The sequence below is a fragment of the Leopardus geoffroyi genome, chromosome B1 (assembly GCF_018350155.1).
Source record: "Leopardus geoffroyi isolate Oge1 chromosome B1, O.geoffroyi_Oge1_pat1.0, whole genome shotgun sequence".
Classification (NCBI taxonomy): Eukaryota; Metazoa; Chordata; class Mammalia; order Carnivora; family Felidae; genus Leopardus; species Leopardus geoffroyi.
In genome coordinates, this window is record NC_059327.1 from 137,085,239 (window position 1) to 137,113,238 (window position 28,000).

Genomic DNA, 28,000 nt, shown 5'->3' on the forward strand with positions numbered 1-28,000 from the left:
TTTTCACTCACACATCGCCAAGCCCAGGATCAAATATTAGCTTTCACACTTCTCCAGCAGGTGGAAAAAAAGATTTTAATTACTGAAAAAAATTAAATAATAGAAAACCTAATTAACGAGTTGATCAATAAATGCTTGGCACGTGTTTTATCCAGGACAAGAATTAACACAAGTATTCCAAAAGATTGTTCATCTAGCTTTCCAAAAATAAGTTATAGGTTTTTCTTTTACATAAAGATCTCAAAAGTATGGAACACTTCTCGAATTTGCGTGTTATCCTTGCGCAGAGGGCATGCTAATCTTCTCTGTATCATTCCAATTTTAGTATATGTGCTGCCAGAGTGAGCCTTACAACTATTTAATAGAGATGAATATTATTGGATCCCAATTTCAGTAAGCAAGTACATCCCTCTGAAGCATCAAGTCTCTAACTAACACGATTCTAATAGAGCAGCTGAACTGCTTTTCTTATACTGTTATCTTCTATATTCTGGTATTGAACTACTAGGTCAATATGCTATATTATTCACGAAATTGTTACAGTGCAGAGGGCATAAATCTTTTTCTCTTATTCAAGTAAGATACCTACTAGTTTTCACAGGAATTCCAAACATAGAATGAGACTATACCTCATTACGGGTTTATTTCCCTAGAAGAAAAACTGTAATGTTACTGTTGATTACTTCATAGACCAATGTGTAGATGAATTCCCCCATTTCAAAAATATACATCAATATAATATTATTATTAAAATATACATAGGGGCGCCTGGGTGGCTCAGTCAGATGAGTGTCTGACTTTGGCTTAGGTCATGATCTCGTGGTTGAGAGTTCGAGCCCCACGCCAGGCTCTGTGCTGACAGCTCGGAGCCTGGAGCCTGCTTCAGATTCTGTGTCTCCCTCTCTCTCTGCCCCTCCCCTGCTCAATGCTCTGTCTCGCTCTGTCTCAAAAATAAATACAAACATTTTTTAATAAAATATACATTAATCCGTTAGTTTTGTCCTTTCTGTACTCTAGTATTTATTTACTTGTTTTCTCATTTTCCCTGACATAATTATACATAGAGTTCAATAAAAGAAAAGTTTCAGTGTTTGCATTTCTTTTCTGGACTTTATCATTATTCATTTTATTTTGTTATTATTACTGAAAATAACTTTGTTGTAGAGAAGAAAGAAGGTCAAAAAAAACCAATATGCTTGTTCCAGGTGTCAAATACACTAGACTCACCACTGGAAGGCTATACTCTGGGGTAGGTTATTTCCTCAGCCTGCCAATCCCAGACTCAAATATTAGGTCTACCAGCCTCAAAATATTAATTTCAGAAAAATTAATTTACAAATTGGCTTTGCTTAGGTCATGTCACAGAATAATTCAGAGATCTTTCACATAAGTAGCATATTAGGAATTTACTTTTATTTACAATCAAACAAAGGTAAAAAAAAGATCTTAAAAAAAGATGATAAAACAGGAAGAAAAATGATAGTCTAGGAATAGGGGTTCTGTTTTCTTTCACTGAAGTCTCTGATTGACTGGAAGTTACCCTTGAGAGCCCACCCTGGAGTCTGCCCTAGAGCATGCTACTGGATCCCGGGGAAAACAATTTCAGTTGCTTGCAGACTCTTTTGAACAGTGGTTCTCCAAAGTTAGCAGGTTCTAGGAGAGCTTGTTAAAACACTGGGTGCTGTACTGATTCCTTAGGTTTGAGGTGAGGATGGAGAATTTGCATGTCTAACAGCTTCCCAGATACTCTTCCTCTGGGAACCACACTTCGAGACCATTGCTCTGGAAAGCCATGAGAGTCTTAGCTATAGTATATCACGTCTGCCTTTGCTCTCCTGTTGACAGCTCTATCTAGTTAAACCAAAAGTGCATCATTTTCTTCATCAGAAATTCTAGTTACCCCCTTTTGGTTACTGTCAGCTCTCAAAGGAACAGAGGTGTACGTAAGGGCTGCTTTTTGACACAGTATTTTTAGTTGGCTTTAACCTTGAGATAATGGCTGCATAGCAACACTTAAACACCTATATATCAGACAATGGGGAAACACAAAAAGATCAATGCAATCATGAATATCATAAGAAATATTTAGAACCCACTTTTACATTCAATTCTTTAGTCAGCCTAGAACTATCCAATTTGGGTCATGGTTAAATTACGTATTACAGATTTTTGTTCAAGAACGTGCAGTTAGGTGAAACAAAAAATCCTTGTATAAACCAGTGACATGCAGTGTCTCAGACCATTCCTGGTAACTTATTATCCTGATAAAATAAAGAAACTGGTGGGTTTGTTTTTGAGTATTTGGAGTCTAACTGATCACTGATGTGTGTTGGGTTCGCTGAAAGCCAACACTGGGATGGAATTTTGCCTATAGGGCATTTATTAGGGATGAACACTTGGGAGGTAGATAGGAGTAGGATTAAGCAGAAGGTGAAAACAAATGGTCATGCAGACCTTGCAAAGCCTTGGCCAAACCACAGAGAGCTCTGGGGCATATGGGACTCATCAAACTTAACCCTCTTTGGGCCAAAATGGCCAGGCCTTTATACCCCTGCAAGATGGGTTAGATGTTGACTGTGAGGTGACTTCTGGAGCTAAGGCAAACCTTGGCAGCTGAGAGTAAATCCTGTTCACCAGAATCATGCCCAAATTACACCCTGCATTTTGATGAGGTAAAAGCAGGGAGAAATGTCCCGGAGATTCTCATTAAGTAGACAAATGTGCAGTTTAAGGTAACTTGAAGGTATCAGTTGCTGCCTTGATTTAGTTGGTGTGATTGTTGAGGATACGTGCCCTGAATGGAGTTAAACAAATCACATAATGGGTTCTATATGACTTTGTGAGAAAATAATAAGATAATAGCTTCCATTATCAGCCCCACATCTCTTTTATATTCTTGATGTCTTCTGGGTTTCTTCAGGGCCCTGGAAGATAACAGTTATAGCAGTTAATTATTGGAAGCCTAGGGTGTAATTAAGGCATGTACATGTATTGGGACTGATAATATTCTAGAAGGTTCCAGTGTCAATTAATCCAATAGTTGGAAAGTCCAATTGTTAGAAAGTCCAGTGGTTGGAAAGAATTGCAGTCATTCAATTATTTGAGAATGATATTTAGGGATTTTAAAGCTCATTGCCAGATCTTGGATCTTGATCCAAAGATGATGGGAGAAAGATGTTTATACCAAGGACTATAAAAACTCTCAGCACAAATTATTCCAATCCAAACTCATACACTAAGAGCCTTGACCAAACTTTAGCATGGTTCTGAGCAGACTAAGGCCATGTCCCTGGGATGACTGCCCCTCCCCCTCCCTTGCATTTCTGAGGGGAAAAGCTCAAGACTGCCAAAAGAACTTGCTATTTGTTTCAGTCAATATCTGATGATAGGCTCCTGACCTTCCTTTCTTGGAGCACTTACTAAAAAGGGCTTACAATCATAAATCCTTCCTCTGCCCCTTTGAGATATATTTGTATTTCCTATGACCAAGAGTGTCTTTCCCAAGGACCAAAAAAACCATACCTTTGAAATGTAATAATGAGAAAGGATAGGGTCTTTGCCTCCAGTCTTTTGGGGGGAGGGTAGAGGCCTAATTTTGATGGATGCTAGTTAGCAGAAACAGATGGTCTAATCACATTTACATCGACCAACTCTCTTTCCCTTTTTATGTAATTTTTCACTTCTCTGACTCTGCTTAAGCCCATACTTGCTCCCCCCTCTCTCATCCCTCATACTCCCTTTAATATGCCCTATCATCTCTGCACAAATTGGAATGGACCTCAGTTCTTTCCCCTATGGCAGTAGTTACTAAATAAAATCTGCTTTTACCATTTTAACAAATGTCCAGCTTTGTTTATCTTTGACAATACCCAATGGTATCTTATTGATATATTGATCGTTTGGAGATAGCTTTCTACTTATGGAAGCCTTCTACTTAGGGAGACCACTTAATGAACCTCAGCATCAGATCTCCAGTGGAACTGGATATCTGGAACCCCAAACACATCATGCTGGTGGTGTGGACTGAATTGTGTCCACCCAAAATGCTTATGTTGAAGCCCTTACCAACAGAACCTCAAACTGTGACTATATTTGCAGGTAGGGTCTTTAAAGAGGTAAGTAAGTTAAAATGAGGTCATTAGGGTGGGCTCTAACCCAAGCAACTGATGTCTTCATAAGAAGAGGAAATTTTGATATACAAGAAGATATCAGGGATACTTATGCACAGAGGAAAGACCACATGAAGACACAGAGACACAGTGAGAAGGAAGCCATCTGCAAGCCAAGGAGAGAGGTCTCAAAAAAAAAAAAAAAAATCTTGCTGGTACCTTGATCTTGAACTTGTAGCTTCAGAACTGTGAGAAATAAATTTCTGTTATTTAAGCCACCAGGTCTGTGGTGTTTTGATATGGTAGTCCTAGAAAACTAATACAGCTGGAAAGCATATTTCCACAAGAGTATGCTTTGGAACTTAGGAAACCTATTTAAGGTTGAAATTTCCTTTCTAGTATGTTCTAAGGCTGACTTCTATTGGTGTCTCTTCTTATATCTTATGATGGTACATGAGGGAGGAGTATGTCTAGAAATGCTCCTTTTGGAAATGTATCTCATACATGTTGGACATATACTGTGAAAATGGTATTTTGAAAATACTTGACAATATTAGAAATGTACCAGGAGGAATCTGTCATAGTAGGAGTCAAGCCAAGCTTCATGAGAACTTCCTATAAAATTTTCATATGGTGACAGTTTATGAGGATTTTGAGGTAAAGATTGTATTATTATTATTATGCTGGAGTAAAACTTTAAATGAAGGAAGGTTATGATTTTTGAAAAATTCAGACTATTCTCTTATAATAGATCATCTCATTTTATTTTCTTAGAGTTTGGGGAATGATATGCACAATGACATTTCTGAAAGTCTCTTCCTCAGTTCCTTAAGTATTTCACCTGTAGAATAGGGTGTTTAAAAATTATTATTAATAGACTATATTAAAGGAATTCCTTATGTTGGAAAAACAAATGTGTGTGTGTGTGTGTGTGTGTGTGTGTGTGTGTGTGTGTGTATTTCACAAAATGTAGAACATGGCAGAAAAGTTTCAATATGACCAGAAAATTTACAAACTATTATTTAAACATACTCAAAGATTTGCAATTTGGGTAACTGGAGGAGGTCTATTTATAAATTTTTAAAATAGTTCTTAAAGTGGAGATTCCGGGGGCGCCTGGGTGGCTCAGTCAGTTAAGCGTCCGACTTCGGCTCAGGTCATGATCTCGCGGTCCGTGAGTTCGAGCCCCGCATCTGGCTCTGTGCTGACTGCTCAGAGCCTGGAGCCTGTTTCAGATTCTGTGTCTCCCTCTCTCTCTGACCCTCCCCCATTCATGTTCTGTCTCTCTCTGTCTAAAATAAATAAATGTTAAAGAAAAAATTTTTTTAAAAAGTGGAGATTCCAAAGTTGCTCTATTTTTCAGGTTTTCCTGAGTTATCATATGCTAATGATGGAAAAAAGCAAAGAAAAATCAGGTAAAAGTATTTTTCAACAACAGTTCAATATTGTTTGAACCAATTTGTCCCTGTCATTGTGGGTTATTTCTTACAGCATTTAGTTGTCCTGTTTTTTAAGTTTTCTTTAATCTAGAACAGTTTCTCAAACTTCGTGTTCCATGCCTTTGACATTTATGAAGAGTACAGGTCAGTTATTTTATAAAATGTTCTTCAATTTGAGTTTGTCTGAAGTTTCCTCATGGTAAAATTCAGATTATGCACTTTTGGCAAGAATATCACAGACAGGATGTTCTCTTCTCGGAGCATCATGTCATGAGGCATCTGATCTTGATTTGTCTCTTTATTGATGATGTTAACTTTCATTTTTTGGTTAAGGTGATGTTTGTGAAGGTATATTTCCTCCAGCCATTCATAAAAATCTTTGGGGAAGATACTTGGAGACTACATTAATAGCCTATTACTCAAACATTGCCCAGTGGTGGTATCAGTTGCCAGTAATTGCTTCTTTTTTTTTTTTTTTTTGAGAGAGAGAAAGAGCATGTGAGCAGGGGAGGGGCAAAGGGAGAGGGAGAGAGAGAATCTTAAACAGGCTCCACACCCAGAGCAGAACCCAACAGGGGGCCTCATCTCACTACCCTGAGATCATGGCATGAGCAGAAATCAAGAGACCGAGGCTTAAGCAACTGAGCCAGTCAGGCCCCCCTGTTGCCTGTATTGATGATGATGAGGAGGAGGAGGAGGAGGAGAGTTCCCAAAAGAGATTTTCTAATTTCATAATTTCTTCTACATTTATTAGTTGATATTTTACTGAAAGTAAGAGCTTCCTCTTACCCTAATTATTTATTCATTCATTCATTTACATCAGTATGAACTCAAATATTCTTACTTTATTTAACGGGACATAATCCATTATTATTGTTATTTTAATACTCAAATTGCCTCAGATTTGGTTAGTATCACCGTTTTCCACCTGGCTCTTAGGCCAAGGTGACATGTTTACATCATTCTTTGAGCCCATCTTTACTATTTGGCATCCCAAAAAAAAATTAGTGAAGAAAGGCAACAATTATCATTTTTTAAAGTCTTTTAAAAACAATACTATTGTTTGTGTGAATCTAGTGTTTAAACTTTTGGTAAATGATCTCTATTATGGTTCCATGCAGCCAATGGCATTAGTGATTAGTCATAACTAATAATTGCCTCTAATTCCAAATAATGTTTTTTTATCATAACATAGGGAGGTGTTCCTAAACATGATACCTTAGAAAGATTAAAGACATGAATGGAAGTTTTAAATACAAAGCTTTCAATTTTCTATATTAAAATTAAAAATTAAAAACCATCTGAGAAGAAAACACTTTCAATATTTGACAGACAAAACTTAGTATCTTTAATGTATAAACACTCTTTAAAAAATTTTTTCTAATGTTTATTCATTTTTGAGAGACAGAGAATGAGCGGGGAAGGAGCAGAGAGAGAGGAGGGAGACACAAAATCTGAAGCAGAATCTCCAGGCTCTGAGCTGTCAGCACAGAGACCGAGCTGGGCTCAAAAACACAAACTGCAAGATCATGACCTGAGCCAAAGTCGGACGTTCAACCGACTGAGCCACCCAGGAGCCCCTATAAATGCTCTTTTAAATCAATAAGATGTAAGCAACAATTGATAAAGAGCAAATATACATTGATGTAATTCATGAGAGAACAAGTAAAAATGGCCAAATAATGTCTCAACTTCATGAGCAAGCAAACTACCTATCACAACAACTGAAACTACCTAAGAGAAAATTTTTGACATATAACCTTGGCAAAGATTCCAGTTAGTGACAATTTATTTTTTCAAGGTAGTCATTTCTCATGGAATTATAAATTACAACAGTTTTACTCTAGGACAATTTGATGGTGTAAAGTAAAAACCTTAGCAGATTTTTGGTTTTACAGTACTAAGTTTAGAGGCCTCTTTTAGGCAACCAACCCGAGCAATGAAAACCTGAGTAAAGTAAAAGTGCCCACAGTGACCCCCAGGCTGAATACAAACAAGCCGTTAGGCAACCCACCTCAAAATGTCCATAAACCCTAGCTGACCAAAAAAGGAAAATTCTATTCGTTCCCATACCTCCCATCCTTCTCCTGTTAACTATAGCCCCGCACCACTGCCTCGTGGCAGACAGTCTCTTTGCTGCCCTGCCCACTGCTTGCTTGCAGTGTATTCAATAAACTTCTATCTCCTTTGTTCTGCCTTGGGTGAACTCTTTCAACTCCTGGACGACTGCCTCCACCCGACTGGATTGCCCCACACTAAGTAGGAAAAGTGTTCCCCAGTCAGTTATAATATAGTTAGAAAACAAAATTCAACAGAGTAAATTTTATTTTATTTTTTTAAATTTTTTTTAACGTTTATTTATTTTTGAGACAGAGAGAGACAGAGCATGAATGGGGGGAGGGTCAGAGAGAGAGGGACCACAGAATCGGAAGGAGGCTCCAAGCTGTCAGCACAGAGCCCGACGCGGGGCTCGAACCCGTGAACCATGAGATCATGACCTGAGCCGAAGTCGGACACTCAACCGACTGAGCCACCCAGGCGCCCCTCAACAGAGTACATTTTAAAGATTTTATTGGCTTTATTCAAAGATGCATAAATCGGGCAGCATTCAATCTAGCAGACAGAAAGGAGCTCCAAGGAGCTGTAAAGAATGAAAGACTTTTATAGGCAGAAGGGAGCAGAAACAAGGAAGTTATACTAGACCAAAAAAAAGGTTGATTATTGCCAGATTGCTTTCCTTTAGGGGGATGGCAGAGCTCTATCAGGCAGATTACCTAACTAGAGCTAATTAGGCACTAATGTAAGATTCCATCTCTGGGAGAGCAGAAACTCTAAGTTAAGTCTCAGTTTGGTGGCATGGGACTTTGCAGAAGTGACTCCACTTTAGGCCTGTTGTCCTGTTTTTACCAGTATCTATCCCTCTAAAGCATTCAGATAAAGGAGACAAAACCTCTTCACATAAAGCCTGTTTGAACATTACAATTTTCACTCAAACTTTCACCTTAATCTTATCAACTCTTACATTTCTATATTCTCTCAATCTAATTGTAGCCCCTGGTAGGGCTTCACCAACGATTGTTGATACCACCATGCATGCATCTCCTGTGTCCAGAAATCTTGGAAACTTCTTTTCTTCATCCTCTGACCATTTTACCTACTCCAGAGTGTTAGGCTTTGGGTCCCCAGCCAAGGGACCCTGCCCTTTTGTCAAACTTTATTTTGCTTAATCTGCCTATTGCCCCGGGTGATCATAGGCCAGGTTTCTCATTGTATTCTTTGCCTTCCAACTTTTTAAATTCCTCCAAGTTGGGGTAAATAGAGCAAACTCGTTTGGGGCATTTTAATGTTGGGGAACCAGCAGGGGGTTCATTTGGTCCATCCAAACTTCAATAGTGCTGTAGTAAGTACACTTTTCAACCCCGTCAATGTCCGTTTTATTTATCTTATTTGTTAATAACCATCTAAAGGTTTCCACCTTACTGGGAGAGTTCTTTGACTCTTCTCTGTTCCCTTCCCCATTTCCTTGTCAGCTAATTTAATTTTTTTTTTTTTAATTAGTCTCTGGAAGACCCATGAGAGGAAGCCTAGGAAACAAATTTGGTAAGACTTCTCAGACATTTGCTTGCTTTTGCCCAGGAAAATCCCATTCTTCAGGAGTTTTAGTGGACGTTTCATTACTTAGGCAAGATTGATCAAATCATTGGCCGTTCACAGTTAATCTCTAGTTAATCTCTAGTTCCCGTCACCTAAGAGGTCTGGAGTGGAGCTAAAAATTCCAATCTAACTAAGGCTTGGTCTTTCTGGCAACTAGTTCCCATCCTTGTGCTATCCAGCTCCCCCAACCCTAGAGCACATTAGCAAAAAGATACTTTTATCACTTTGGAGACTCCAAGAGTTATAGGAGCATTGTTCCTGGATGCAGGGACAAAGACCAAACATATTTTTATTATACCGTTGCCTTCCTGATGCATGTGAAGTAATATCTCTTTGTGGTTTTGATTTTCATTTCTCTAACGACTAGTGGTGGTAAGCATCTTTTTGTGTGCCTATTGGTCATCTGTATATCTTATTTGGAGAAATGTTTATTCAAGTTCTTTGCTCATTTTTTAATTGGGTTATTTTACTGTTGTTGAGTTGTTCCTTATATATATTCAGGATACTAATCTCTTATTACATATATGGTTTCCAAATATTTCTCCCATTCTGTGGGTTGCCTTTTCACTGTCTTGATAGTGTTCTTTTTTTTTTTTTTTTTAACATTTATTCAGTTTTGAAAGACAGAGAGCGTGAGCAGGTGAGGGGCAGAGAGAGGGAGACACAGAATCAGAAGCAGGCTCCAGGCTCTGAGCTATATCAGCACAGAGCCTGATGCAGGACTCGAATTCACAAACCATGAGATCATGACCCAAGCCAAAGTAGGATGCTTAAATGACTGAGCCCCCAGGCACCCCTTGATAGCGTTCTTTGATGGACAAATGTTTTTAATTTGATGAAATGCAATTTCTATATTTTTTCCTTTAGTGTCTGTGCCTTTGGTATCATCCACAGCATCATTGCTGAATCCGACATCATGAAGTTTTCCCCTATGTTTTCTTCTAAGAGTTTCATAGTTTCAGGTGTTACTGTGACATCTTTGATCCGTTTTGAGCTAATTATTGTCTGTGGTATAGGGAAAGGGCCTAACTTAATTCTTTTGCATTTGTTGAAAAGACTGTCCTTTCCCTAATGAACAGTCTTGGCAAACTTACTGAAAATTACTCGACTTTATATTGAGGGTTATTTCTGATCTCTTGGAATAGTGTTGCATTTTATTTTTTAATCCTTTAGATTATTACCATTCACAAAACAGAAATTATGTGACAAATCTTTTCGTATTAACTGATTTTGCTAAACTGAAGGCAAGAAACTTAATTTCAGGTAATAAACATATAATTCTACACATCTGTCTTCAACGTGTTACTCAGCCAAACACAGCCGCCACACAACAAAACCCAGAAATATGCAACAGTAACTCAATTCAGTAGTCTGATATTTTGCTGACTTAATAATTTAAGAAACAAAGCTTTACATATTGTGTGTGGAATATTGTCGAGCCCTGGTCTTCCCACTCCCCTTACCATTTATATCAAATGACTCAACACAACACGGTTATACATATCATTAAATATTTATAATCAGCATATTCTTTAACCTGATTCTTTAGTTTTCTAAAAGATAGCAAATCCTCAAAGAAACCGAAGCCGCCACCCCACCACACACACACACACACACACACACACACACACACGCACGATGTAACATCACCGGAGAGTTCTAGAAGAGACTATGAAAAGGGTGCCAGTATGCTAGAGGTCTAAATGGGTAAATGGCAGTATCACGCACTTTGAAATCCATACCCAGGGTATTTCCATTGTGCTATTACAGCGACATAAGCACTGTTTCTATTCTGTCAGCATTGTTCCTTTTTTTATAGTTTGCATATACGCCACAGGGCCCTTGGCAGCAGCTGGCCACCCAAACGCACTTCGTGGTGGCCAACAACCAGCCGCCTTTACTGCGAAGCCGTCAGCGGAAGCCACGATGCGACCGGGACCGCGCCCCAGGTGAAAAACCCACAGCGCCCCGGCCCCGCCCTCCACAGCCGCCTGGCCGCGCCCTCCTCCACCGGGAGCTCCCTCGCCTCCCCGGGCCCGCCCCCTCGGCGGAGCGCGCAGGGTCCAGTGCGCCGGCGCAGGCACCACCTCCTCGCTCGGCCCCGCCTCACCGCCGCTTCGCTCAAGGAGTCGGGCCCGGGTCGCTTCTCCCGATCCCCCCTGCGCGTTGAGCCTGCGGAAGCATGGCGGGGGAGAGTACGTCGGCGGTGCTCTCCGGCTTTGTGCTCGGCGCGCTCGCTTTCCAGCACCTCAACACCGACTCGGACACGGTGAGCCCGAGGGGCGAGGCGGGCTCCAGCGTCGCCTCGGGAGAGGCCCCGAGCGCGGGCGCCCTTCGCCGCCGTTACCCCGGCCCCCGCCCATGAGCTTCCCGACGGCGCCGCGCTGGTTCTCTGCCCTGGGGCTTTGCCTTGTCCCTCTCCCGGGCGGTCGTAGGTGTGTCTCCCGTCCGGCAAGTCTTCTCCAGGAGTAGCCATTCCTTTTCTAACCAGTGTTTATTTCTTCGCCCGGACCGGAGTGTCCCACACACCCGCGTTTCTTTTCCAGCAGTCCCCCTTTTTTTCTGATTAAACTTAGTTGTGAAAGGATGGAGAGTTCACATAGCGTTCTCCCACTACGGTAGGAAGGTGTTGCGGGTTAACTTTTCCGTTCCTCCTAACTACCGATAGTGGTTTTCAGAGGCCGCTGAATTTTTCCGTGCAGAGCAGCTGCTGTGCGTGTTTGTTGAAATTGTAGGCTAGTGAAGGAATAGAAGATGCATCCAGTGGCTGTTCTGGGGCAAAGCTTAGTGGATGGGAAAGCCTAATTTGGAGTATGTGATACCTGATTTTTGTTTGCATTGGTGTCAAGTTTATGAAATTGTAAGGCTAGTTCCTTTTTGATGCTTTCAGTTACAATAGAAACATTTAAATTTATCCTCAAATTTAGATATTATTATTTCATACTTCTGCCAGGTTCAAAAATCTCTGGATGAAGTAGTGAGGTAGTTTTTTAAATACAGTACACGTTTTGAAAAACTTATGAAATCAGAAAAAGACTATAAAACTTTGAGCCCAAGAAATACTGGCTTAGATTTAAGAGCTTAGTATGCTAGTACAGTTTAGAGAATACCATACTGAACACAGCCTACTGATTTCTGCTAAATATTGTGTATTTCATTTCATGTTGTTTCCAAAATTGTTTTTTGGCACAATCCTAATAAGGTTGGAGTTGATACCTTTCATGTATACAGTTTTAAAGTTGGGGGGGGGGGTGTTCTTTATTTTGAGAGAGAGAGCACAAGCAGGGGAGGGGGAGAAAGAGAGACCAAATCCCAAGCAGGCTGGGTGCCATCAGCTCTGGAACTCAGGAACAGTGAGATTGAGTTGGACACTTAACTGACTGTGCCACCCAGGAACCCCTACAATTTTAAATAACTTTGTAGATTAATACCTAGCTAAGAGCAAATATATGACAATTTATAATGTGTGTGGCTGTGGAAATTATTTTGGAAAGTCTTTGTGTGAATATAAACAAAATGGGTCCTTAAGTCTCTGTAGTTTAAAGGATTAGCCCTTGGGAAATAGCATTGTGTTAGAGAGGCCATTACTCTTACATATTTTTCCTAACATCTTTAAAAGGTGATTTTCTGGATAGCTGTTCTTGCATTGACACTGCTTCCTTTCCCAGGGTTTGTCTAAAAAACTGGACTATAGAGTTCTGGATTGTTCCCTCTAGATTCCAGTAAAGATTCACATTATTGGAACTTTTTTTTTGTCATTTTTTTTTTTTAATGGGATGGGAGGGGGCATTCTTACCTAATTATAAAGAAGGTAAAATCTTTGTCCATCAAGCATATTGGGTCTTTAAATGTGCCAAATGAAAATATCGAATTCTCTGAAATTCAAAGACATCACTGCTGTTGTGGCAAAATGCCTGCATTTTAAAAACAGTTAGGGTTCCTAGTTCCCCTTTTAGAAATCAGACTTTGATACTGAATTCCAAATCTTTAATATTTTTGTATAACTTTTAGTCTAAAACCACTGATCATTGTGTCATTTCATAGCTCAGAAGCACCCACTGGCTCCCAGAAGCATGTGCCATTAATCCAGAGTCCTTGGCTAGTTATTTGGGATGTTTCATTATTGGCGCTATTCCCATCTATCCATAATTTCATTCCTCAGAAAGGGGAGCCTTCTGTTCCAAGACAAACTACCCTGCTCTTCCTTCTTCAGACATTATGTACTCATTTCTGGCTTTAAGCCTTTTATGTTCTAGATGTGCTAAAATCACAGCAGTATTTACAGTCTCTTCTATTCATTTTTATTGAACTGTTCATATTTCCCAAGTGTACCTGGTCCCTCACAAGGGACCCTCACCTGATCTTGGGATATATTGGTTAAGTGATTGAGTAGTAATTCTATCATGGTATTCCATAGATTGCTTTTTACCTTTATAGGAAGGTTTTCTTCTTGGGGAAGTGAAAGGTGAAGCCAAGAATAGTATTACTGATTCCCAAATGGATGATGTTGAAGTTATTTATACAATTGGTGAGTCACTCAATTTCTTTTTCTTCCTTAAACTTTCTTTATACATTTTTAAAAAATTTTATTTTTACATTTATTTATTTTTGAGAGACAGAGACAGAGCACAAGTAGGGAAGGGGCGGAGAGAGAATAAGACACAGAATCCAAAGCAGTCTCCAGGCTCTGAGCTCTCAGCACAGAGCCCGATGTGCGGCTCAAACTCAACCCCTGAGATCATGACCTGAGCTGAAGTCGGACGCTTAACTGACTGAGCCACCCAGGCGCCCCTTAACTTTCTTTGTATATTTTGAGAGAGAGTGAGAGCGCAGGGGAGGGGCAGAAAGAGAGAATCCCAAGCAGACTCCACGCTGTCAGCATGGAGCCCAATGTGGGGCTCAGTGTCACAAACCGCAAGAGTATGCCCTGAGCCGAAACCAAGAATCAGATGCTCAACCGAGTGAGCCACCTAGGTGCCCCTGTGATCACTTATTTCTGTGTCTACTATAGTTGATGGTTTATACTAAATGGGATCAGCATAAATTAGTTTGTAAATTGTTTTAAAAAATAGATAAAACCTTTTAATGCAGATTTTAAAAGATGCATTGTATTCATTTCTCAATTAAAATCATGGCTCTGGCCTAAATCAAGAGTGTGGAACATAAGATGCGGTAAGATTACTGTGGGGAAACGCGGCTGAACTAGCTCCTGCATGTATTTAAGTGGTAGGAAGGTGGCCTAACAAAAGGAGAAGGAACCAGTAAGCAAGACCAATAAAAAAGATAAAACAGTTTGGACACAAACATTAAGTGCTACAGAAAAATTGGAAGATGAGAACTGAAAAACTCAGTTTTTTCGACTCCGTTTTAGATCATTGTAAGTAACTTCTGGAGTGTGATGTGGAAAAGGCAAGACTGTGAAGGGTTTGACGAGTGGGTGGTGAAACACCTACAGCAGATGGCAGCTGTTCTTTCAGTGAAGAAAGGGAAAAGGGAGCTTTAAAAATATATGGGGGGTGGGGGGGAGGCTCTGATTACCTAACAGTTTTATCTAAGCATATTTCTAAAAACAAAATTGGTAGTATGCTGTATAAAAAATGTGGCATCATGACATCATATTGTGTCATGACCACTTCCGTATGTTAAACAATCCTCTAAATATCATTTTTTATAACTGCAGTGTATTCTGTTAGCTTTCTTACTCTTAATGGCTCTATGTGATTTCAGCAGTCCTTTAAATTATAATCAGTAGTTTCCAGTTTTTCATTATCATAAATTATATTCTGTGACCATCCTTGTACGTAAATATTTTCCTACATTTATTATGGATAGATTCTTGGGGGTGGTATTATAGTGTCAAAGGGTATGAACATTTTTAAGGTTCTTGATCTGTATTAGCAAATGGCTTTCCAGAAATACTGTACCAGTTTATATTCCTACTGTATGTCATTTTTTGTTTGCCACTTTAAAAGGTTAAAAATGGAAGTATATATGTAGATTTATATATGTATATAAATGTAGTATATATGTGTAAATATATTAAGTAAATTTAAATTCACTCTCAATAGAGTCTTCTCTGGTCACCACTATTTTATGAGTATTTTTTTGCTCATTAATAATACACATGTATATAAATGTGTATTTTTGTTTACACGAAAGGGATTATACTATAAATGGGTAAATATCTTCAAGATGAATATCTCCATTGATACTGTTCTGTTAGTGTAGAATAGTATCAATGTGTCTAGTTTGCCATTCTTTCTAATGGCTTTATATTTCCACTGTATCTACTTACCAGTTAGGAATTCCCACTGTATCTACTTACCAGTTACGAATGACTTTGTTTTTTTTTTGTTAATACAAAACAATATAATAACACTTTGTAGTGCATATATCTCTATGACTTCGAGTCTGTTGGAAAGTCAAATTCCTAGAGGTAGACCATTGCCTTGGGAAAGGTCATGTTCTTAAGACTCTTTCATAATACGTAAAAGTGCCTGGGTCCCCATACTGGTGCCACCAGTAGGTATTTTCCAATCTTTTCATCTTTGCCAATTCGATAAATGAAAAGAAATTATATTAATTTGTATTTCTTAGCTTTTGTTTGTTGAAAAGGACAGCACTGTTGCATACTTTGACTATATTTCTACTCTACTGTTTTGCTTTTTCTTTATTGATTTGTAATACCAAATTACAACTTAGGGAAATTGGCCGTTTGTTATGTGTTACAGGTGTTTATACAGTTTGTAGCTTTACTTTGTTAATGTGGTTTTTTTCCTTGTCAGACAGAAGCTTTAAAAACAAGCCTTTAGGGCATTCCCTCCTTCCCCCCACATTGTAACTGGCATACCACCCAAAGTAAGCAAAAGTATTTTGAGGAGTTTAAGCAACCACTTACTGAGCAACTCCATCATGCTGGAACAATGCTAAGCATTAAGGTATTAGGCAAATGCTATAGGAACACTTAAGTATTTGCTCAAATTATTTTAAAATGTTGGATTATTAGATGATAACAAGTAAAATCCAGGATCTACAAATTACTACATTGCTTTGGTTAGTGAGATTTTCATCATTTTTGTATTTTCCCATATCTACACCAGAGTATGTTTGACCAGTTATCAGTTACAAAGACTGTTTCTGTTCAGTTGTTGTTGTTTTTTAAACAGGGATTTGTCTGAGGGTAACATACATTTTCTAGAAGAAAAATGTCTCAAGAGGATGATCACTTTTCCTTTTTTAAATAGACCGAATGACTTTTATTAATATACACATAAAGTTATTGAAATGGTGACTTCATGTAGTTTTCTCTTTAAAGATGGCACTTGCAGGTACAAAGATGCAGAGATGTCTACAGCCTTCAGATGTTTACTTGAAGAGATTCAACAGCAGTTTGATAGTGGGTTTCCTCACCTTGCTGAAGATTCACAAATTCTCTGTAATCAAACTGATGTCTTTGATTTAAGTAACTAAAAAAAATTCTAGTAATCTGGCTAGGATCTGCCCAACTAAGAGATATGCAAAGAGGACATGTCACAGGAACTATCTGAAATAAGTGATTGCTATTACAGTAATCCAGTAAATGCTGTCTGGTAAAATTTGATTTTTGACACAAGTTACAATTAAAAGTGGGAAGCCCAGAAGGACTTGTATTCTCTTTTTCTGTAGTTGTTTTTAAAGTATTCTCTGCATCCAGTGTGGGGCTCGAATTCACAGTCCTGAGATCAAGAGTCGCATGCTCTACCAAATGAGCCAGCCAGGTGCCCCCGGACTTGTGTGCACTGGATAAGTTTCTTTGTTACCAGATGTGGATGTTTCACTCATACTGCTCCTTGAATAATTTTGAGAGATCTGGAAGTTTGGAATAATAGAGGGGACACCATATTCATCTGGATATTTCTTACAAGACTTATAATAATGTCTTATGCAATAGAATTTAATCTGTTTTGCACAGCATCTGTAGCTACCAGAATTCAGATGTATTTTGATGTATTTCTACTGGAAAGAGAATAAAAGTTACTTACTAAAGGATACTAGCTTTTTTTTTTGTTTGTTTTTTTGTAGTTAACATTGACAAATCCTTTATGAAGCAGCTGCTTGGAATAACAAAAGATAATCCCTTTAACAGCTGTTGTTGTCAATTGGGTAGAATTAGAGCATGACCTTTTTAGAACCCAATGAAAATATAGCAACTTTAAATTTATCTCTTGTGTTGCCATTATTAAACCTATTGAGAGGGAGTGTAGTGTTTTTAGTTAAGACCGAGGCACCGGCTTTGAATTTTGGCCCCCCACTCTCTCTACCTGTTACCACATCTTTAAAATGGAAGGAACGATTGGTCTCATAGCTTTGTGGTGAGGATTAAATGAGATCATGGTAAAGTACTTCCTCCCTCAGTATATGCTGTTCATATATGAAGTGCTTGGTGTATGCTATTCAAATGATAACTTACATAATCATAGCAAAAAATTCCTTTTTTCCAGACATCCAGAAATATATTCCATGCTATCAGCTCTTTAGGTAAGTAGCAAGAGGAAGTAAATGATCTATTGTGAAAATTATTCTGTGTGAATGAGGTAAATTTTAAAACTAACAAGATATCTTAATTGTCAGTTATACATGGTGGTACTGATAAAAATGAAAAGACTTTTTAAGGAAAATTCACTTGTTCATTTCAACCCTGTCTAATAGTTCTTTCTCTGTATTTATATGCTTGCTTTCGCTGGTCTCCACTGCCTCTCCCAGGTACCAGTTTACCTAGAGGGTTTTTCTCACACCCAGTCACCTCATTGCATATTCTAAACTCAGTGACACATTCTCATATATCAACAGCAGCCCTTTTTTCTACTCTTTCATTCCAGTTTATTTGATCATTTGTGTCCTCACTTACCATATTCTAATGTAATCTTTTGCCCGGTTAGGTTCTTTATCCAGCCTGGTTCCTATTGCCTTTCTATGGTGAAAACTTGTGTTTTTAGTCCTACAGATAGTAATAGCACTGTAGCCCTAATAGGCTGTGATATTTCTTAAAACTTTTCACTCAGGTATAACATACATGTAGAAAAATACACACATAAGTTAGATAAATTTTCATAAAGCAAACAACTACAACATGGTGTAGTTTTAATGAAATGGCTTTATGATTTGTGTCAATTGTACTTGAAAAATCAACATTACTATCTTACAGTCACACTGTGTGTACACATAGCTAAGGCTGTAGAAGAACTGCAGTGGAGCATGTGGTAAAGGTGAGAAAGATCTGTGGTAGGGGATGATAGAAATAAAGGCTTTTGTGTGGTCTTAAACTGCTCTGCCAGAAAAAGCTAGAGCTTGTATGGTGTTCTACGTACAACGGACATACAGAAATATTTGTTGAATGAAGGATCCCTGGATTCTCCACTCCTTTGCCTTTTTCATTGCTTATGGATCTCCTGTTTCTACCACTTTAAGTCTGTTAATTTGAGAACTTTATTCTTATTTTTAGAACTTCATATGACCAGCAAGTAGGTATATGGATTTTGGGTGGGTAAGGAGTAACTAAAGTTAAAAATGCTAATAAAATCCATATTTTTAGCCTATTTGAAATGCCTTTAATTTTGGCTTTTACAGCTTTTATAATTCTTCTGGTGAACTAAATGAGCAAGCACTGAAGAAAATATTATCAGGTGTCAAAAAGGTATTCCCTGACTTTTTGGGGTTTTTTTTGGTATTATATCCTAAAACTGTGTAATACTTTAACGGAAGTTTTTGGCAACATTTGTCTTCACAGTGTTCTATAAAGCAAGTGAAGAAAGAAAGGCTCTTTCCTTCCAGAAGTTCAAAGGGATTGCTCTGAGAGCAAAACCAGTCATTAAAAATATTAATCTTGTTCTCATCTTTGGCTATTCTTTTTTTTTTTTTTTTTTTTAATTAAAAAAATTGTTTTAACTTTTATTTATTTTTGAGAGAAACAGAGCATGAGCGGGGGAGGGGCAGAGAAAGAGGGAGACACAGCATCCAAAGCAGGCTCCAGGCTCTGAGCTGTCAGCGCAGAGCCCCTGCGGGGCTTGAACCCACAGACCATTGAGCTCATGACCCGAGCTGAAGTGGGATGCTTAACCGCCTGAGCCACCCAGGCACCCCACTTTCTTGACTATTCTGATTAGCATTGATCTCTTCCTCTTCCACATTCCTACCATACCCCTTCCCATACCATTTATTCCAGGACTTAACTCATTACTGTTCTTTTACATAGCTGCAGTTAAAGTGCTTTGCTATATAGCACCTAACCTTTACTAGTATACTTAGTGTTTAGGTAAGACTTGTTGAATGATCAAAACAGATTTTTTCCCCCCAGATACAAAATTGGCGGGGGGGGGGGGGGGGGGGGTACTTCTTAAAACTTTTTGGTCTCTGAGTTGAGGATAAAAGTAGATTCAGTAAGTTTCTTTTAAAAAACTTCCTTTGTTGAAAATGCTTTGGGCTTGCCCCCTGATTATATTTGGGTATTTAAAAATGTACTTATAAAAATTTTTTAGTTTTAAAAAGAAGAAAACTTTTAATTTCCTTAGTTTAAATGTGCAGATACAAAACTTAGTTGCTGACATTGTCATACAGACCTTTAAGCAAAGTAGTTGCTTTTTGTTATAATTACTAAATGAGATTTTATTTTTCCAGTTTTTAAAAAAAAGTTTAGTAATACTAACAGGTTTGTTCAGCAAATGTTACAGTTTGTAAAACCATTTCATATGATCTTACTCAATTTTGAAACCCACTTTCTAAAGGTGGTATCATTCCCATATAAATTTCAGTTAAAAGCTATTGGGTTCAATTTATTTAGCAAACCAAATATCCATATAGGAAGTAAATTTGTTTTCATTGACATTTTCTTCATTTAAATTTTGACTAAAGACTAAGATTTTAAAATAGCAAATGATATCAAGAAACTAAAAGAAGTTAGGAATTTTTTTTCTCTATATGAGTAAAATAGTAGCTCCGTAACTGAATGGAAAATAATTTGACTACACAAGTCAGTTTACATACTTTATAAATGTAAAGTATATACTTAAGTATGTACTTTGTTTATATATGCCAAAATCTTGCTAAATTTAAGAGTGCCATTTTAAAGGTTGTCAATTTTATTGCTTAATTATGACAGTAAGACACATAATAATTGTAACCACTAAGGTCTACACCTGATGTTTTTCTGTATTTTCCCTCAGGCTGTGGTTGGTTGGTACAAATTCCGACGTCATTCAGACCAGATCATGACATTTAGAGAGAGACTGCTTCATAAAAACTTACAGAAGCATCTTTCAAGCCGGGAACTGGTTTTTCTGCTGTTAACACCAAGTATAATAACAGAAAGCTGCTCTACTCATCGGCTGGAGCATGCCTTATATAAACCTCAGAAGGGGTAATGTTGGCCAGTCATTGGCTGTTTTCAGTTAATAGAAAAATATACTCACTGTTTTCATTGTACTTTTTGCAGCCTAACAAATATTTCAAATACTGTTGCATTTGTTACAATAACCCTCTGAAGTTAGTGTACCATATTTTCTTATAGATGGGGAAGATGAAGGTTGCATAAGGAAATTAGAAGCCCAGTATGGAATGATGACTTGTGTTTTTGCCACAGAGGATTTGTTATAAGGTGGAAAAAATATGTGTACTTTGGATATGGTTCCTAAAGGACGTAATATAGAACTAATCCTAGGTACTTGAGCAGCTTTCCTATAACCTCTGCAAAGAAAGAAGCAAGGTTGTTCTTGGTGGTCCACCAAAATGAGTTAACAGAGACTCCCAACAGGTTATGTAAACAACATTCTCATGGGATATGAGGATTAAGTGAAAAGAGTACCAACTAAGATTAATTTTATTATTTTTTTTAAGTGAGCTTGACACCCACCCCCAGTGCATGGATTTGAACTCACCACCCTGAGATCAAGACCTGAGCTGAGATCAAGAGTCAGAGACTTAACCAACTGAGCCACTCAGGTGCCCCTAAGATTAATTTCTTTTAATGTTTACTTATTTTGGGGGGAGAGAGAGAGAGAGAGAGTATAGGAGGGGCAGAGAGAGAGAGGAACAGAGGATCTGAAGCAGGCTTTGCACTGACAGCAGAGAGCCTGATGTAAGGCTCAAACTCACGAACCGTGAGATTATGAGCTGAGCTGAAGTTGGATGTTTAACGAACTGAGCCACCCTGGTGCCAAGATTAATTTTATTATTCATGGAAGACAGGATGAATCTCAACAATACTGCCTATTTTTACATGTTAAAATAGACATTACAGTCTTCTTTTAGGGGCGCCTGGGTGGCTCTGTCGACTGAGTGTCTAACTCTTGGTTTTGGCTCAGGTCATGATCCCGGGGTTGTTGGATTGATCCCTATGTCGGGCTACATGCTAAGCATAGAGCCTGCTTGGGATTCTGTCTCTCTTTCTCTCTCTCTCTCTCTGTCTCTGTCTCTGTCTCTCTCTCTCTGCTCCTCTCCCCAGTTCGTGCTCTCTAAAATAAAAAATTTTTTTAGAAAGGTATTGTTTTCACAAAATTACCTTGCACGATGCACATTTCATCACTTTTAAATACCATTTGCTTCAAGTCAATAAATTTTATCTCAGGTAAGTAGTATGGAATGGGGTTTTTGTTTATTTTTTTATCTTGTAGGGGAAAGATATTCTATATATAATACGTATAAGTATATATAGGTATATAATAAGGAGAGGTTAATATTTTACTTTATTCTAACTTTATATTTTAAAATTTTATTATTTCAGACTTTTTCACAGGATACCATTAGTGGTGGCCAATCTGGGCATGTCTGAACAACTGGGTTATAAAACTGTATCAGGTTCCTGTGAGTCCACTGGTTTTAGCCGAGCAATAAAAACACACAGGTGAGATTCTTCAGCTGCTTTCCCACTAAATTTCTATTCATTTTTTGAAATTAATTTTTATTACACAACAAAATTAAAAAGGAAAAGTAATAACCACATATTTCAAATAAACTAGACTATTCTTTACTGTTTCCGTATTTCTTTCTAGCACTTGTCCATTTATAATACACAGAAAAGAGAAGTGTTGTTGTATATCCTGTGTATGTCAACATATATATTCTAAGAGTAAGTAGCTGGCCTGAAAATAATTTTCTAAGGCAGCAATTTAGATCATAAAGGCATAAAATTAGATTGGATATTAAGTAACAACAAAAATATGAGGCTTTAGCCAAGACTCACTCATACTATAGGCTACAGCTATATAGCTAGAACTGTTGTGTGTTCGTTAAGGGAATAGTTAATGTCAGAAATAACAACACTGGTACTACAGGGTACTTACTGGAGAATAAGAGACTAGATTTTATTTATTTTTGTGTTCCACAAGAATTAACAGTTTTAAAGAAACTGAATATATTAATTCTGAGATGCACAGTTTTACATTTATCTCTAATTGGGATAATTTACAAACTATGCCTTACCGGGTTTTTTGTTTGTTTTTGTCTTTTTGGTATATAAAATAATGTTGCCTCTTTTAATCAACAATGACTTAAATTCAGTAAAATATTTTAAAAATTGAAAACCTTTCTCCCCCTCTCTCCTTCAGTCTTTATTTTTCTTAACATCTTTTGAGTCTTGGCAGTAGTACGTAAGAGGCTTTGAAGTCTGCTAATGTGAAGATACATGAACTAAGTTTTCTGATTGGTTTTGCTGTGAACAAGTAGGTTGACAAAATGTCCCTGCAAAACCAGTAAAAAGAATCTTCTGTTGCTCCTCAACTACAAATAAGTTTTCGTCATAGTATTAAAATGACTTCTACACATTTGCTTGACAAAATGGTAATTTTTACAGCTCTGAATTTTTTAAAGAAGATGGATCTTTAAAGGAGGTACATAAAATAAATGAAATGTATGCTTCTTTACAAGAGGAATTAAAGGTAAGTTCACATATCAAACACTTTTAAAGACTACTTCTAGAGTTCATATCAAATTGATAACAAATCTTTTAGGGATAACTTGACATTTGATTAGATTCGTATTTTTCTTTTTTTTTTTTTTTTTATAAATTTTTTTTTCAACCTTTATTTCTTTTTGGGACAGAGAGAGACAGGGCATGAACAGGGGAGGGGCAGAGAGAGAGAGGGAGACACAGAATCGGAAACAGGCTCCAGGCTCCGAGCCATCAGCCCAGAGCCTGACGCGGGGCTCGAACTCACAGACCGTGAGATCGTGACCTGGCTGAAGTCGGACGCTTAACCAACTGCGCCACCCAGGCGCCCCAGATTCGTATTTTTCTAATGGTTTAGTTTCAGTAACAAAGACCTCAATCTCAGTGGCCTACAAAAACAAAGGTTTAGTCTCACTCACATTATATCTTGGCTGCAGCTCTGCTCCTGTTGTAAATGTCATCTTTATTCTAGGATCCACATTGAAGGAGCAGTCCTTATATGGGACATGCTCTTCTCATGACAAAGGGAAAAGAGCAAGAGCTGGTGGAAATTCACAACAGCTTTAAAACTTCTATTCAGGGGCACCTGAGTAGCTCATTCAGTTAAGCGTTCAACTTTGGCTCAGGTCATGATCTCACGGCTCCTGAGTTCGAGTCCCGCATCAGGCTGTGTGCTAACAGCTCAGAGCCTGGAGCCTGCTTTGGATCCTGTCTCCTGTCTCTGTCTTTCTTTGCCCCTCTCCTGCTCATGCTCTGTGTGTGTGTGTGTGTGTGTGTGTGTGTGTGTGTGTGTGTGTGTGTGTCAAATATAAGTAAACATTAAAAAAAATTTTTTTTTTTAATTAAAAACCAAAAAACACCCTTCTGTTCAGAGCTTACATGACACGTCCACTCACATTTCATGGGCCAGATTATATATCCCTATTTCATGGAAGTAGGCAGGGATATATAATCCTTTTACAGGATAAAAAGGGAAGCATGTATTTGAGAACAGAATAATCTACCACAGTACTAAATTCTGTTTCATTGTATCAGTTGAGAAGTAGACTTCACGATGGGATTAGACATGTAAGAGATTAGGCCTGAGAAGGATAAAAGGGAGAGGAACAAGAACAGGCAGGGAGACTTACAATGCTGAGTCTGACACCTGAGAGAGGAGACAGGATGGGAGGACAACTGGGTAGAGAGAGCTTTAGACTACAGGGCTAGAGGGGCACCTGGGTGGCTTAGTCGGTTAAGCGTCTCTCTTCAGCTCAGGTCATGATCTCACGGTTCGTGGGTTCGAGCCCCGCATTGGGCTCTGTGCTGACAGCTCAGAGCCTGGAGCCTGTTTCGGATTCTGTGTCTCCCTCTCACTCTGCCCCTCCCCCAATCACATTCTGTATCCCTCTCTGTCTCAAAAATAAATAAACATTAAAAAAAAAAAAAAAAAAGACTACAGGGCTAGAGAGGTAGCTAAGCAAAGTTGTCCTACAGGAATGGATTTGTACTAATACCCACTGTGTTTAGTCATTGGTTAAGAGTGGCTGAGGGGAAGTGTGGCTTCAGTAGCTGACCTGAAAGTTTGGTAGCTGGGGCTGTCAGTCAACTATGCTTCCTCCAGTGGAGATCTGAGTAGTATATTCCATGGCCACCGTACTTCTCAATATAGCACACTAAGGGAGAGCACCTGGTGGCACAGTTGGTTAAGCATCCAACTTCAGCTCAGGTCATGATCTCGTGGTTCATGAGTTTGAGTCCCGCATCGGGCTCTGTGCTGATAGTGTGGAGCGTGTTTCAGATCCTCTGTCTCCCTCTTCCTCTGCTACTCCCCCATGTGCTCTCACTCTCTCAAAATTAAACATTAAAAAAACGTATATATATATACACACACACACATACACACCACACTGAAAGAAATAGGGTTAATACATTTTATAGTACTAATGCACACTGTTTTGTTTTGTGTTTTTTTTTTCAACGTTTATTTATTTTTGGGACAGAGAGAGACAGAACATGAACGGGGGAGGTGCAGAGAGAGAGGGAGACACAGAATCAGAAACAGGCTCCAGGCTCTGAGCCATCAGCCCAGAGCCTGACGCGGGGCTCGAACTCACGGACCGCGAGATCGTGACCTGGCTGAAGTCGGACGCTTAACCGACTGCGCCACCCAGGTGCCCCTGCACACTGGTTTTTAATGTGAATGATAATACAGGAATTTTAGAAAACAGACATGTCCAGAATCCCAACTTGTAACATAACTATTTTCACTTTACCATATTTTCTGGTTTTTCCCTAATACATATACACATGCTTTTATGTAGTTGATGATGTTGGGAACTGTCATGATTTTTATTTGATGTCACTAAGCATTTTTCATGTTGCTACATAGTCTAGTTCTTTTTAATGGCAGAATATTTCATATAGCAATATATTAGAACTCTTATGTCAAAAGTACTAACTTGGGCTAAAATAGGGGATGTAGAGGTATGTTACAGGAGCTGTAGGCAGAAAGCAGCTGAACTTCGGGAAGGAATTGGAACCAGGAGCCAAAATGCTATCAGAACTTTCTTCCCTTTGTGTCTGCACATTGGTTTCTTTCGTAGTACCAGTAAAACATAGTTACTTGCTATTGTCAGTTTCTTTTTCTTTTTTTAAGATTTTATTTTTAAGCAATCTCTACGCCCAGCATGGGGTTCAAACCCACAACCCCAGACAAGAGTCACACACTCTACCAACTGAGCCAGCTAGGCGCCCCTGTTGTCAGTTTCTTAATGTTGTGTTTGGAGTAAATATGCATCTCTCAAAATACTACAGTATTTTTTGTTTCAAAGTAAATGATTTAAATATTTTTGTTTTTTATTTCTGTGTATTACCATGCAGATAACAGGTGTGATAAAGCTGTGTGTGTATAAATGGGAAGTTAATACATCTGGAAAGCATCTTATAACCTATAAAGCACCATACAAGTGCTTGTTGCATTCCTTCAGAAAATAGCAAAATAAAAAAAAAATATTTATAAAGGCTAATAATAATATAAAATCCACAAAGGGCCTTCTGTTTATGAACCTAGGCTGTAGTACACCACTTAGAATTTTATCTACACCCTTATTTTATTTTGCAGAGTATATGCAAAAAAGTAGAACACAGTGAGCGAGCAGTAGAGAAACTACTAAAGGATGTACACAGATTGAAATGGGAAATTAAAAAAATAAAACAGGCACAAATTCAAGTAGCACGTAAGTAAAAAGTTCACACATCACTGCCTTCTGTGCTTTTAAAAAAAAATCCTGACTGAACAATGGATGAGCCCACTAAACTAACTGATGAACTTATGTACCTTAGGATTAAAAATAATTGTTTTATTAATACTCTTAAATCCTACTTAACAAAGAAATCGGTATTATTATAGCTATACTATATTGTTGATATTAAAAAATACAACTTAAATTCTCGTTTAGAATATAGTGGCATGTAAATTAGAATTTGGGATTATGCACACTATTTTTCTGAGTTTAGAGGATAGAAATATTCAGTTAAGCTCTTTTTGACTTAACAAATAGATCACTACAAAAGCTTTGTAAAATGAATATCGCATGTTGAACTGTTAATTTTATTTTGTTTAGGGGAGACCGTCGAAAAAGATCCTCAGGAGAACATTTTTCTTTGTGAAGCTTTACGGACCTTTTTTCCAGATTGCGAATTTCTTCATTCATGTGTTATCTCTTTGAAAAATAGGCATATTTCTAAAAGTAGCTGTACTGCCAACCACCATCTTGATGTGATAGACAACCTGACCTTAATGGTAGAATACACCGACATTCCTGAAGCTAGTCCAGCTAGCAGTACACCGCAAATGATTAAACATAAAGCTTTAGATACTGATGATGGATGGCAATTCAAGAAGTCACGGCTGTTAGAGACACAAAACAAACCATCTAAAACAGATACTGATAGTAGTAATCAAGAAAAAGCATATACATTGAGCAGCCCTGAAATAGATGAAGAGATTGAAAGAATGAAGGGTTCTGGTGAATATCCACAGTCTCCTACATTTTGATCTTTTTAGGCCAAAAGGAGAGCTTTGATTGGCTGAAGGGTAAAGCCAGACATTTATATTGTCTTTACTATGTTCAGCAATTTGCAGTAATACATAAGTTCTAGTGCATTTATTTTTTAAGGCACTTTATTTTAAAACCATAACGTTTTTCTGCCCCCTACCTTTTGAAAGATTTTATTTTTAACTAATCTCCTACACCCAGCAAGGAGCTTGAACTCACAACCCCAAGATCAGGAGTCACACACTCCACTGCCCAAGCCAGCCAGGTGCCCCTTTTACAAAACTGTTGAGGGAAAGGCTTAATTTAAGTAGATGGTTCTTTTAAACTTATATAGCATACTTTAGAATTGGAAAAGAAAGACTAGCATTAGAACACAATAGAAGAAGATGTCTAAAAATATGAAGAGGTATTTCATTTTTATTTAAGTCATTACAGTTTCTACTCCTTAAGTTATAAGTGGCTAGGGTTGCCAGATAAAATGCTGGAAACATGCAATATTAGGGACATTCATTAAATTATTCATTGGTTACCTGAAATTCAAATTTAATTGCATGTCCTATATTTTTAATTGCTAAATCTGGCAGTTCTGATTATGGCACAACTAAAATACAGCACAAATAATCTCTTCCTAGTCTAGAGTCCTCTACACAAAATTGAGTGAATCCAGTACTTGAGTACAGGACAAGTCTGGTAATGGTGTGTCTGAGGTCAGTAGCTGGTCAAGTAGCTAGAAACACCAGTTAAAGTGGGAACCAAAAATGGTGCATATGTGTATATATATTTATATATACATGTCTATCGCAGATTTCATTTTAACATAAAGTGGAGTTGTACATTCAT

At 38.1% G+C, this 28,000-nt stretch overlaps 1 protein-coding gene and 1 non-coding gene across 5 annotated transcripts; one reads left to right on the plus strand and one right to left on the minus strand.

The window, feature by feature from the left end:
• Window positions 1-242: 242 nt before the first annotated feature.
• On the minus strand, window positions 243-347 carry LOC123596543. The gene has a single exon (XR_006711719.1). It is a non-coding gene; the product is annotated as a U6 spliceosomal RNA (small nuclear RNA).
• Window positions 348-11,242: 10,895 nt separating this feature from the next.
• On the plus strand, window positions 11,243-27,999 carry ABRAXAS1 (abraxas 1, BRCA1 A complex subunit). 4 transcript variants are annotated; one of them, XM_045473481.1, is made up of 9 exons: window positions 11,243-11,471; window positions 13,640-13,730; window positions 17,683-17,719; window positions 18,809-18,875; window positions 20,401-20,594; window positions 21,957-22,076; window positions 23,025-23,109; window positions 26,224-26,338; window positions 26,726-27,999. In XM_045473481.1, the coding sequence occupies exons 1-9, from the start codon at window positions 11,385-11,387 to the stop codon at window positions 27,157-27,159; spliced, it is 1,230 nt and encodes a 409-aa protein (XP_045329437.1). In that variant the 5' UTR covers window positions 11,243-11,384; the 3' UTR covers window positions 27,160-27,999. The 4 variants fall into 4 exon arrangements, with proteins under 4 accessions (XP_045329437.1, XP_045329439.1, XP_045329440.1 ...); XM_045473482.1 differs by lacking the exon at window positions 11,243-11,471 and adding an exon at window positions 11,619-11,637; XM_045473483.1 differs by lacking the exon at window positions 13,640-13,730 and having other exon boundaries at window positions 11,305-11,471.
• The last annotated feature ends 1 nt before the right edge of the window (window position 28,000 follows it).

Coding starts and splice junctions, on each gene's coding strand:
- ABRAXAS1 (XM_045473481.1), top strand. CDS start 11,385: ATGGCGGGGGAGAGTACGTCGGCGGTGCTCTCCGGCTTTGTGCTCGGC. Junction 13,731..17,682: donor TGAAGTTATTTATACAATTG/GTGAGTCACTCA, acceptor CCTTTTTTCCAG/ACATCCAGAAATATATTCCA. Junction 22,077..23,024: donor CGAGCAATAAAAACACACAG/GTGAGATTCTTC, acceptor TAATTTTTACAG/CTCTGAATTTTTTAAAGAAG.